The sequence below is a fragment of the Mercenaria mercenaria genome, chromosome 6 (genome assembly GCF_021730395.1).
Source record: "Mercenaria mercenaria strain notata chromosome 6, MADL_Memer_1, whole genome shotgun sequence".
NCBI classification, from domain to species: domain Eukaryota; kingdom Metazoa; phylum Mollusca; class Bivalvia; order Venerida; family Veneridae; genus Mercenaria; species Mercenaria mercenaria.
Genome location: NC_069366.1, coordinates 2,211,573 through 2,225,583, shown reverse-complemented (window position 1 = coordinate 2,225,583; position 14,011 = coordinate 2,211,573). Strand labels below are relative to the sequence as shown.

The window sequence follows — 14,011 nt, the reverse complement described above, 5'->3', positions numbered from 1 at the left end:
GCAGATATTTTTATTTAACTTTTTATAATTATAAGTAGGCTGGATTCAATAATAAAACAATTATTGCCTTTTAGGTTCGGTCAATATATGGTTTTATCGACCTGATAAAAGCGATATCGACCTCAGAAAAAGGCAATAATTGTATAATATTCAATTTTGGTTTTAATGAACCTAACATAACATAATTTTATTTCAGTAACTTATACATATATAATATCTCCTTACATACATACATACAATTTTATATATAATGATTTCATGGTCACGTGATAAACTCATACAATCTTTAAATAAAGGAAAAATATATATGAAGCAGTCCAGTATATTGCAAAAATGTGTAGAATATGAAAATGGATGAAACAATAAACACAAGAACCGAGTTGCTAAAACGACTACCGACTAGACCGTTTAAATTGTAAGTTGTAATACAAATAGTTTTATTATGTAGCGGTTTTCGTATCGGGTAGCCTTGGTAGCTCAATTGGTGGAGCGTTGGCACGGTAAGCCAAAGGTCCGAGGTTCGAGTCCTGGTCGAGGGCTCGAAGCTGCACATTTTTCCTGAGACTGTTACATTTGGAGGCTCGTCCGGGATGCTCACCCTTGGAGGCCATGCGGGCGAAGCAGTTTGGCTGGGGTGTGCATCTGAATACATTGCTGAATAAAGTAGACAAACACATAATCGCCTTTATAATCAATTTCTTTTTGTTAAGTTTTATAGGAATATGATGCTAAGACGAAGTACGAAGCTATCCACTAGACAGGTTATCCTTGGATCTGGATTTTTGTCGTTCAAACACACATAGAGCTCTGTATTGTAGTATAGTATACATTAGTTGTTTTTAGTATTTGGAGTCCACAAGATGTTTCTAGCATTCGCACATCTTTACTGAAATTTGCAGGTAGAAAATCGTTGTGTTACTGTATAACTATTACATGTACATGTGTGTAACACTTGATAAATTATCAGACTGAAATACAGTGCAAACAATATGATCTGACGGATAAAAATTGCACTTATTTCTTCTAACAGAAACAAGAAATATTTGATGTGTAGCATAAAAATTTACAATCTTCAAAGTTTTGTTTGTTTTATATTCGCACATGTCATGTAGACCTTTCCTGGTGCGACATGCTTGGTTATTCTGTGAGTGTTGAAGACATTAACCGTTTCAACATTTTTTTTTAAATCTTTTTTATTGTATTTTCATTAATATGCAAATCACCCTTATTGTTGTTATCATTAAGTATTTAGAATACGTCTTATCTAGCGTACATTGCAATATCTGTAGATTGAACCAACGAAAATCAAATAGAAATAGCAGATATTTTGGGCAAAGGCTCGACTGATTATTCTATTTGACCCATTAGGTTCTGCATGATTGTCATCATGCGTAACTCAAACAAGTTTTAAAAAAAATATAAGAGTACCTGTTCTGAGTACCTGTTCTGTCCGATTTACAATACATCGAATACAAGAGAAATTTCTTCTAAAAAACGTATATCTTTTACTTCGGAAACAAATAGATGAAACTAATTATAATACTGTAAAATTTTATGCTTGATTGACGAAACCTAAAATGTCTTCTTAGCATTTGCACTGTACTCCCCCTCTTCCGATCAAAAGAAATAACTGGCAGGCCGAAGGTAGAAAATCGTCTTCAAATTCATTATTTTGCTTTATACGGTGTATGTATTTAAATTTTACGATACGTTAAACATAAATATGTGTATGTGGTGATATAAAAGATGAAACAGACATGTTGACTGATCACACTCATTGCATAGAAATTCATACAAAGTCACGAAACTGGCGAATAACATGTCAATTTTTTTTGCAGTCGAATAATCCATGTTGTTTTCTGAAATAAACATGCGTACTCCATAAACATATGTAAACAGGCTGTTGCATAGCTGTTGCGTTTTTGAAAGAAATTATTTTTTTATCTAGACGGAAAAAATTCACTGTATGCCGACTTGCCAATTTTGATATTTGTTTGGTGTAAATCCGTCAAATGACATGCTACCTGTTTGAAGAGAAAATGGCTAATTAGTGATTATCAAACCTTGTTGCTTCATACTGTGTAAACAACCTTTGCATTGAAAACCAGAACTGTCTTTGAACATTTATTTCTTTTAATTACTTTTCTTTCTTGTTTATGCAATGTGTGATTGTCTGGTTCTTGCATAAGTTTTTACGATAAAATTTCAGTATAACTACCCTGCAAACTCCAACAGTGTTCTTTCCCTTCTTGGTACAGTGGACTGGTTAGACAATACTCTGCACAGTGCCGGGCAAGACCGATACTGTTGAAAAGCTGATTAGTAGAAAGGTTCTTTGAATAGAATTTCATATATATTTAATTTGCTCTTTGAATGTACCTTAGAAAAATACTGTACGCCTACACTCCTTATTATACAAAACATGGTATATGTGGCCAAAAGTTTAGAGTTAAGGTTGAGCGTAGGCTAATTTAGCTAATAGGCATCTCTAAAATAATTATATATCCATCGCTGAATTGTTTTTATTTTTATAACGAAATAAAGTCTGATGAAAAGGAGACATAAACCGTTGGTAATGAATAAAAGGTATATTTCCCATGTTGGAGATAGCCGAATAACGTAGACAAGCTTACTGTCGCTGAGTGGCTGCTCTTTAATTTCTGACATTTGCAGCAACCGCAGTTACAGTTTGACCGTCACAATATAAAACAAACAACTAGCTGTATGCGTCGGGTTAGATCTAGTTCGACTACTGAATAACGCTACCTTAGTCTCGTTAACCATTTCTTAATTTACGATACGAAAACGTTTTCGAGATAGTGGCCCGGCCCCCTGACAGTTTTTTACAGCCATCTTCCAAAGTACGTGATTTTTAAATTATGGAGTTATCAACGATAACATACTATACTCACAGATACTCACAAATCCTCTTCTAAGAGAGGGCTTGGTGAGCCTCTTGGTTCAGTTCTGCTTTTTCTTCAATACTACGACAATAGTTGTTGTGTAATTGCTTGGCGCTATTTCGGTGCTTATTTTTGAGCGATAATTATATTCATTGTCTTGTGATTTCCAGAACTTATCTAGATTTCTTTCAAACGAAATCAATGCCTTTCTGTGGTAACGAGTTCCATAACTAAGTCCACAACTCTGTATTCTGAATGAATGTTTCCGATACTGATTTCACATTTTTTATTTTATTTTCGGTAGTGCACAGTTACTTCCCTTTAATCAAATGCACGCCATTTGCACCGGCCAGAAAAGAACATTGAGCTTCGTGCAGATGTTTTGTACCAGGATGCAGGTATTTGCTCCTTTGGGGCGTGATAACTTATTTGCAGGTCGCTGAAATACATCATGTCACATGCCAGAGTTTAAAAACGTAAGGGAGCCACCATAGTGCTTTGGAACTTCCAGCACAGGCACTCGGTTGCACCAAAGAAGTAATATGAATTAATATCCCGCGCGGTGCCTCAATTATTAGCGCAGCGTCTTAAATCAGTAAGCGATTTCATCCCCGTGAGATACCTCAGGTAAAATCGATCGGGGTAGTTAATATGAATACACAGTGTAGCTAGCTGTTTACCGTGTACTGATAAGGGTTTAAATACGACATGTGTTGATGAAAGTCTGTGTTTTCAATAGTTTGGGAACAGGAGTGATTGGAATATAATTAGTTAAGGATTATAATTAGTCTATGCAAAGAAATGGGATAACAGTTGATGGCGGCATGCATGGGTAAGTTGATTGTTATCGAGTAATAATTAGCAGGGAAAGGCAACTGTATTAAAATGACCAGTGATTCTTTGACTGTTTGCAATCATTGTTCCCGATGAACTGAAGCAAACTTTTTCGAGGATGTTTAATTACTATTGTTTAAGGTGCTATTAATTTCTAAATAGATTTATTAAACTTTATCTACTATGATATTTTTGTTTCACTTTGCTTTTGTAGATCTATCTCTCAAAGTAAACATAAAAAGACCAAATGATAAAGTTTCAGTGGAATAACAAAAGTAAGGGCAGGTTACCTAACCATCGTTCCTGGGAAAGACCAGTTCCAAATAAACTGCCTACTTTCTCACGTAAAGAACTGGGCTATTCGGTAAAAGGGATCAATGAATTCTCTTCTGCTGTATTTCAAGGAAGTCAATAGTCTATTTCTATGCTAAATAAACATTGATTTATTTAGAATCTCTGTTTACAGTACTGAATATATTTATAGCATCATGTATGGTCCAAAGAATTTTAGAAGAAAAATAACAAAAACAAGAAACTTATCAACAACAAAAAAGTTATGATTCATTTTTGTCAAGTCATTGAAACATGTCATTGTAACTTATGTTTCATTTCAGGCTCTTTCATCACACTTTTCCCTTGAAGAAGACTGGGCGGTTATTGAATGGGCACAGGCGAAAGCCACCCTTACCACAGATGAACACTTTGAGCACAATGGAGTGGATTATTGGTAATCTGTCCAAGTCTCACCCAAACCTGTGCAAAGTCGCTACAGTGGGACTGCTTCTACCAACCTCCACAGCTGGTGTGTATACATGTTCTTTCTGAAACTTGCTGTTTGCAGTAAAATACATAGTTAAACTTGAAATACAGCAATGGTGTTGTTAACACCCACAAATATTTAACAGAAATACTGTTGCAATTCATTGTGCAGAAGAACACAAGATAAATGTCAAATCTTAGGAACTTTTACAATATAAATCAATCCTTGGTTATCCTTGCTCTGGGAAAATAACAAATACTTTTTTTTTGTACTTTCAGATTGTGAGAGAGGTTTCAGCAGTTGAATGTGTAAAGACCGCCCACCATTGACCAGTGAGTATGAAAGTGCTTAATGCCTTACTCATGGTGTCCATGCAGGGACAAAAAATGAATGACTTTAATTTCAGTGATGCAGTAAAGGAATGGAACAGTGCCAAAGACAGACACTTATATGAAAAAAAATGCCTATGTGTTGTTAGTGTTAGTACAAAAGATGTGGAAGGACATACGTGTTGTTCGAAAATACTTATAAAAGAAGTGGACATCTGTGTAGTGTATATGATATATTGATGGTTATATGATTATGTGAAAATGTAGAAGTAATGAAATACATGTTGTTGTGTTTTTTTATGCATATGGTATACTTAAAAAAGCACCATTTGGGTTCGATTTTTAAAAAAAAAATCGAACACGGGAGGGGAAACCCCTCCCGCACCCACCCCTTATCCCGCCACGCAAACTTTGCCCCAGCGCCTTAAAAAATTTCTGGGGAATTATGTTTGTCAATAATTTGTTAATTAACATGTAAACATTAGAATTTTAGCAAACTGTTACGGTGGGTACAGCAACTGGTTAAAAAACTACAATAATATATTGCGCAATCATATAGTCCCCATAGCTCTTTGGTAGAGCACCCGCTGTCGAATTTATGGGTTCGAGGTTCGATCCAGCGAGATACGTTTTATCAATTCTCATATATATTTTTTTCTTTTTATAATAGTGACGAAATGCAAAAGTCACAAGCTTCGTGGTTTATGAATTACAAGTTGTTGCGATATTCGGTTAAGTCTAAAGGAGTAATATTACTGCGTCAACTGCTTTTTGCTGGTGAGCACAGCCCACGTAATAAGAAGCTCTCTAGAGAACCTGCCACAGACTTCAGCAACAATACACGGGGATTAAAGACCCATGACACACATCCTTACCATGTTCAGCAATCTATTGCTGCAGATAACGTTTTGGCTGTTATGAAGGGGGACAGGAAGGATTGAAAATACTCTTTCGTCGCAGTATCATGAAATAATTGAGATATATTAACTTGTATTTTGTGCGGGAAGCAAAACATTTCATTGAGTATACTGCGGGCCCGTCAAAATACTGAAAACATCCCCTGAGTAATCACCAAGTGACCAATGTTTTAAACAGGGACAAATCACTGCTAACTAGTAAGAAAAGCATCAGGGCCAGAATTTATCTAAGAACTGTTATCTTGTGCCTCCCCAAAAACTTTGATTTAACTTATGTCTTCCAAAATACTTTTTTTTTGAAATATATGAATTAAATGGTAGATAAACTTATCGCTACAAAATGAATTTCGAAAATCTCTAAAATTATTTTTATTGCCTTTAATAAGCGGTCCCAGATGTATAGAACACTGTACCTGCAGGCGCTATTAGTATGTTTTTTCAATTGAGCATACTACAATGTCCCCATTGGGTATTTGGTTACGGTTGAGTATATTCATAGCCCCTCGGGGACCTTAAAGTAGTACCCCCGGTGGACAGTGACCCATTCAGACTAGCTGAAGGTGTCACGTCCGCTTTGTTTCAGGTGCAACGTAACGGTGTATCACAGGAACAATGCGAAGAAAAAGTGTTCCAATGTTACAATGCCAACCTGCCGGTAGATGTCACCGGGCCGATATGTACCCAAGCATCAGAAAATGTCTTATCATTCTGTTAGTGATGCCAGTCTCAACTGTAACCGCAGAAAGATCCTTCTCCACTATGAGAAGGGTAGACCTATCTGCGCAGTACAATGAGTACATAATAGAGAGCGAGAAATTAGTGCAGAACATGTTGTTGACATATTTGCAAACAGGAAAAGCCAACGTTTGGCACTTTTATTCCGTGTTTGAATATATAACAATGTTAATAGAAAATGTCACACTGATGATTGATACGACACGAGCCCGTCGACCATAGCTACGGGAATTTTGTTTTTCATGCTGACGTTTGAAGCGTGTAAAACGTGTATTTAATTAACTCCTGTCTTTATCGGAAAAATGTTCTGCAAAATTTGACGATTTTCAGCACTGTGCCGTAGAATCATTGCTATTGAGTTGGGCATTACATAATATGTTAGATCTAGTGATGGACCCTCTCTGGTCACTTATAACCATGTGGTAGATGTTTTTATTGTTCTTATCGGCTGTTAAAGATATAAAAAAATAGGTATTAAATCAAATTTGCTACCGTGAGTTGTATGATTGTTATATTGAAATTCGTCATCTGGATAACCTCCAGAACGCACCAAAGACGTTCTAAGAAAAAAAAATCTCGGGGGAGCATGCCCCTGAACCCCCCTAGCAATCGTGCGTATTCTCAAAATAGGCCCAGTTATGCCCCTGCCAATATTTGTACAGTACAGTCAACTCACCAATAGAGAATCACTGCCAATATTTAGCGGGTCTCTTGGAAATAAAATGTGAATCTCTCTTAAACATATTAGAGTATACAATGTTTAAGTATCCAGTTATATAAACTTAGCATTTAGCAATTATTAGACAAAAGAAGATGGATCTAATCTAATGAGTTTGAGTTCCATGAGTAGATAACTCTTGCAACCATGTTTCCTGACTTGGATTTTAGCACTCTTGAATTCTTCAAAGTAGAATATTTTTGAGCATACCTCACAATTTCTTAGATAAAACCACACAAATTTGGTACAGTTTTGAAGAGTGAAACACACACTTTCATAGGAATAATATGATTATGAATTTTAGATTGACTTTGATGAAAAAAAGTGCCATCAAACAGAGGTTGCCATTCAGCCAATAGAGAATCACCCATTTCAGGGATAATAAAAAGGTTGTTTATTTTGCTTAAAAATACAAATCAAAGGTTGATTTGGTGTTGTACTGGTTTGAACTGGCAAATCTAGATAAATGAATAAGGTTCTGTGAATCAATATTTTGATTTTAGTTTCAGATATAGGTGGTGCTAAATATGCATAGAAATACAACTGTGAAAACTAGTGCTATATTCTTTGACTTAATAATTATCTCCTGTTTGAAATGTAAACATACTGTCTCTCATTATATTCTGTCTTGAAATGTTTATTTCTAATACCATAGTCATGTTTTGTCAGAAAAAGGCTATTTAAAATGGATAGAAAATATGATAAACTAGGTGACCCCCTATTGGCAAAGTGACCCCCTATTGGTAAATCAGACAGGTATAAATATTTCATCTTAACTTCAGACATAAAAGAATGATTCAAATAAATCAAACATTTGAATGAATGCAAGCAATAGTTTTAAGTGTTAGTAGGTTTGGATATCATGGAAGTCTGAACATTCTTCACTATATGCTAAAAGTTTAGATAGTGACCCGCTATTGGCGAGTTATCTTTTATATTACATTTTGCTTCGTGTTAAACGATGATTAGTATGATACCGTGGTGATGATGAAATGATCAGGGTTTTAATTGGAGTCAAACACAAGTGTCCGTGATTGGACTTAATTACGCGTGAACAAATCATCATGTTTTTAATTGACATGTCTTTAGTTAAAGGTACGTTTAAACTATACCATTAGAAAATTAATAAGCATGTTTTTTCTTTAATGAATGAAGTCAGTATTAAGATTTATCACACCGGTAAGATGAAAGGAATTAACGGTATAAACTGTTTTTACTCACAAATTGATATTTTAAACAGATATGAAATGAAGTTTAACTTATGTCATATCTGCAGAGACTCGAGTCTTGCCGTTTTTGGAAAGTTTTAAGAGACTGAATAAGTCCAATTACACCACATGTACATAACAGTTGGCGTAAAACTGTCTCACATTGAACTGCTTTGAGAATGTTAAAAACTTTTAAGTGAAATTTCTTGACCTTCAATATGTTTATTGAATGTATCATGAATGATTATTGTTAATTATAATATTAAACACACACACACCAAAAAAAAATACATGTATTTTTTGTATTGCATTACACATCATGTATCATGTATTTTAATTTTATTTTTTTTTCGGGGGAGACCCCATACCCCCATACATAAGGGGTGTCCCCCTCTCGTACCTAACCCCCTTCGCGGCCCCAATATCAAATACTTTCCGACGCCCCTGATACGTGCACCAGTACTCCCTGTATTCAAAAAGTTGATTTACTGTAAGAGAATCCCATTTATAAATAATTTATATCTGTCCTCGGACCAAATTTTTAAGATTCTTTAAAAAGCGAATTTTCGACATATTGTTGATATCTTTATATAGTAACTCAAAGAGCACTACTTCAGAGGTTTAAAGCACCAAAAGTTTGGTACTTGTTCATTTATGTAAAACTACCACCAGTGCAACCAGGTGCCTGTGCCTTCCACTGGCTTCCAGTACAACTTGTGCAAGCCTCCACCCTGAACCAGTTTAAGCAGGGTGTGATCAAACTTGCACACAATGCTTAACATGATAAACCTGTTTTTAAACTGCCTTTATCTGTAAATCCTGCTTGTTTTTAACACTATCAACTGTATTCATGCTTGCAATAACACTTGTCCTAAATATAAGACCTGACCTAACTCATATCACTTTATAAGTTCATTTTAATTGATGTTTTACATTTTTTTTATTGAGTCGGCTAAACGCTGTCAAGCGTTTGACGAGTCCTTGCTATTGCCCGATTTCTCATTCTTAAATGGCCTCACAACACAGCGAAGTGATGTAGTTCCATTAGATTGTCTCTAATTTCAAAGAGTTCATTGATCGAATGAAGTTCATTTATGTCAATCCTATTTGCTATGACCAATATACGATGTAATCTGTCATATTTATGACTTGTAAATGTGCAATACTTGAATAAAGCCACGTATTTTCTTCCGCGGTAACTCATTAAGCATAAACACGCATAACGATTCTGCGGGATTTGGTAATACATTTGCGCATATGATTATGGTGACGAATTTATGCCCTTTTGTCACAAAATAGCAAATATGATGTTCACAAATTCAAATAAAAACTGCATATTAACTTATTAGCCAAATTATCCATTTGTTACCCTGTCCGTTTCAAAAAATAATCTTTAAAATCATTGCGCAAATAACAAATTTATTGCGCTGTGCATTTTATGAATTGCGCAGGCTTACAAAGCTTGCGTAACATCCAGCAAAAGACAAAATATAGTTCCAGAACATACTGCTAGTATTTTATTGAGTGGGTACCTCTGAAAGCATTGGAATGTCTCTTATCAAAGAATTTACCACATCGATGAAATTAAATTATGACAGCTTCATTTTAAATGACCCGAATAAGATATGTGCAGTACGTTAATTCTTCCGCGAGACTTCGCGGATGAATCCTAACTACATTCTGGACACTTGTTGGCGAACACGCTTGACCTGTTTATAACAACGCTTCTACGACTTTGCGTGGGTTGAATTTTGCAGTCAGTAAACGGATAAATTATCGGAAGAAGAAGCTCTTACTGGTTTGTTTAGTTACTACTGATATTAAAAATGATTTTATTTCTTATTTTTCGAGAAATAAACAAATCGGCGAAACATTAAATTGTATTTTCTTGTAGTTTTTGAAATCGAAAGTAGATCGTCTATGTTTGGCTGCTTTGACGAAACGAAACAACTTTTTTATGAAAAGATTTAAATAAGAGGTAATTTAACTGTAAACTTAAATGTCAGATACTGCCAATTGCTGCTAAATGTCTTCGTATCATCACAATTTGTAAAATATATTGTTGAAACTGGAGAAAAGTGTAATCTTATCCGGATATAATATTTTGGGTAAATATCGAGCTGTGTTATGAAATTTTAACATTCAAGTTACATACATGATAGATATTATTGTAGCAGAAATGATTCTAGAATTTATTTTTATTACACCTACATATAATCTATATCAGACTCATATTTTAGTCCTGAGGCATGATCTGAAAGTAAAAAGAGGAAGTGACAGTCATACTTTGGATATTGTAATACTAGAAAGAATCTAGGTAATATTTAGAAATTGAAACAGAAGATTTTCAGTTAAAATCGCACCAAAGGCTGTATCAAGGGTCTACATATTCAAAAATTTCTTGTGGTAATACCCCAAACCCTACTTGCAGGAGGAGGTATCCTCCAACACCCTTCCCCCATATTGCCACTTTACAGTTTGATACATTTGCCCTTTTACCACCTGCCGCAATGCCCATTTCAAAATCTGACTGCATTTTAAAGCGGAAAGAAACACCCCTCCCACACCCACCCTGCTACCGACCACGTAAAAATGGCTCAAACATTTTTCTGCCCAGTCTGGGCCTGTCTGTCTACATGAATCAAAATGGATAATTGAAAGTGGATGGACTTCGGGATAACAGACATGATTTTTAAGGGGTTAACAAGTCTGAAATAGAATAAATGATAGTTTTAACTAAAAAAGAACTGCATTTATTAATATCGGTTACACTATATATTGACACTCAGCAACATTTACATACATCAGGCCTTTTTTTATGCTGATTTTAGGGCCGAAATTCGGCCCCATTCCCCAATCTAAAAAGTATACTTTTTTCCCCACCTTGGCCAAAAATTCCCCATGCAAAAAAAAATGAAATTAGTTTTGATTTTCAGTCCTGATTTTAACAACTTTTCAGCAAATATATTCCTCCAAACAATGATTTCGCGACGTAAATTTCCCCTCCAAAAGGGACCTGGTACCCTTCCCCAAATTTACAAAAAAAGGGCTGTACATGTATCTCTAAACGCAAAAGTAAGTATACTTTAAATTGACATCACTTATAATATGATTGAACAATACCTAACATATGACAAGGCTATCGCCAGGCCCATTATAATATCTGTAAAATATCAGTTCTTTCGTCCATCCGTTACAAATTGTATGTGGCAATCCGCGCTGTAAAATTTTAATATTATAAATTGTCATATTCAAATTTTATCATGTGCGAATATATACCAGCCGATAATTGCCTCTTTTGGCAATGCCGGAGGCAAATGTTTACTGGAAAAATATATAAAGTCATGGGCAGTATCTTAGTGTCAGCTGTCAAATTGTAGTTTGTACTTTCAACATTTTTATTTCTGCGAACCACTCTTCAATTTTAGAGAAATATATTGGGTTTAAATACTTGTATAATGTCAATCAAAGTTTTACTAGGCATCGACCGAATGTTCATTTCATTTATTGTAACAAAATCTCTCTTTAGTTGGGGAAAAAACTAAAAACAAACTGAAACTGGTAGACTATACTGTCAGTACATCAATCATTAGCCGACTCAGGCCCTTCAGGCCTTTGATTTTCCATGTTATGTCCGGTCTTAACGTTGAACTGAAATAACGAATAGCACAAAAATCGCTTCAGATCTGATTTTTGATCTGAAGGTTTTTTAACGACTTTTTTGCAAAAATGACTTAAACTTTAACACTGAGTGTGAAGAATAATCATAAATGTGCTTTATGACAGCAATTAAAAGTTATATTTTACCATATTTGTTATTAATTATCCGATTAATTAATCCAGTATCCAAATCACTTTGATGTTTGATATCTTACAATTAACTTACTTATGTAAGAAGATATTTCATTGATTTTTTATTGTTTCTCAAAATATAACTCAGTTGTTAAAAGTGTTCAATTGGTTCCTATAGAAAAAAGAGCAACTCAGTTTTATGATAAATTGCAAAATTTTACTAAATATATTATTCTTACAACTTTGTGTATTATTTGAAATTCATATATTATCTATTATTGTGATTATTGTGATAATGTCGGATAGCGTCAGTGACTCTGATTTGTGTGTTAGTTGTAGTAAGGAAGTTACAGTGAATCAGGATGGTATCTCCTGTGATGAGTGTGAAAGATGGACTCGCAGAACATGTCAGTCAGGTAAGTGTAATAAGTTAGCTCTATAGCTCTATATTACCACTGCTTTGTCTAATTAACTTGGAAATGCTTGTGAGTTTGTTTGTGTTAACATTAATTATGATATAACATATACTGCCATTCAGTTGATCACGCCATGACGGTGTATTAAACTACCTATACTTTTTGAATTTGTAAATGCAGATTATTTATTAGCATTAATTTTTGTATACTATACTAGTATAACAAGATTGATATTGTTTCTATTGTGATATTGTTGTACTATTCTTGTAACATACAGCACCCATTTGTATAAACAATGGTTAAATATACCTTGGTTAAAATAAACCAGCGGTAAAAGTCCAGGTTAAGTTACCAAGTTGGTTAAGCAATTGTATAAACGCAACTAACCCTGTGGTTAGTTAACCAGATTTGGTATAGTTTAACCGTGGGTTAAAGTTACCAAATAATCCCACAATGCAATATGTTGTGACTTAACTTTCCCGCACAAATTTCAGACGAACAAAAACAAAATGGCGTCAGAAAAGCGGTATCGTAGCAAAAAGTTCAGCCATCGCGAAACAGAGGTATTAAAAGAGATGATGGAAATCAAGCAAGGGGAACTCACAGCCAAACATTCAAGTGGAGGTCCCAATCCCCAGACAAAGAAGAAAACAGACAAAATATGGGCTGATATTACGGAGACAGTGAACGCTGTTGGGGACTGCCCGAGGACGGTGGCTCAAGTGAAGGAGAAATGGAGGAACATGGTAGCCTATAATAAAAATGAATCAATAAATAAATAAGTCAGTTAATCAATCAATCAACCAATCAATCAATCAATCAACAGTCCTTGTCGACATAGTTTGAAATTAAAAGAATGTCTCTGTTTCGACTTCTAAGGCTGAGACCCATTCAACGCAGTCAGTGTGATATTTTACATTGGATATCGACCTCACAGTATATTCATCTATTGAGACTAAAATTATTTGGACTACTGTAGATACTGCCAATTTCAGAATAGCCCGCCGTTTCAGTGTTTGCATCATACACATTTAGTCACTGACTGATATCGATTTTCATATCGTGAGTGGCTAATTTTGTAACCGTCATTTACATAAACTCCGCCCAAGACGCAAGTTAAACTGAAAAGTCTGTGATAAATGTATTTATGAATTTTAAAATGGATGATATTACAGTTTTTAGCCGTATCTCTGACTCAGTTTCAAAACAAACATCGCCGATTTTACGTGCACTCGAACTGATTACATTATGTCTGTAAAAACTGAACTTGATTAACCTCGCATTCTCCCAATCAATTCACGTATACATTATAAGTATTTTTTTTCCCTGTCACCGATGTACATCGATTTCCTTGTGACAAGTCGATAAAAAAATTATGTGTATTTTCATCGCTTGGTCA

General features: G+C 34.8%; 1 protein-coding gene across 1 annotated transcript; it reads left to right on the top strand.

The window, feature by feature from the left end:
- The first annotated feature begins 3,238 nt into the window (after positions 1-3,238).
- Positions 3,239-13,686, top strand: LOC128545999 (nuclear apoptosis-inducing factor 1-like). The gene is made up of 3 exons (XM_053544969.1): positions 3,239-3,301; positions 12,530-12,612; positions 13,107-13,686. The coding sequence occupies exons 2-3, from the start codon at positions 12,559-12,561 to the stop codon at positions 13,392-13,394; spliced, it is 342 nt and encodes a 113-aa protein (XP_053400944.1). The 5' UTR covers positions 3,239-3,301; positions 12,530-12,558; the 3' UTR covers positions 13,395-13,686.
- The last annotated feature ends 325 nt before the right edge of the window (positions 13,687-14,011 follow it).

Bases quoted from the DNA above. Each gene is read 5' to 3' on its own strand.
- LOC128545999 (XM_053544969.1), top strand. From the start codon at position 12,559: ATGGTATCTCCTGTGATGAGTGTGAAAGATGGACTCGCAGAACATGTC. The intron at 12,613-13,106 runs GTAAGTGTAATA...CACAAATTTCAG, and splicing joins TCGCAGAACATGTCAGTCAG to ACGAACAAAAACAAAATGGC.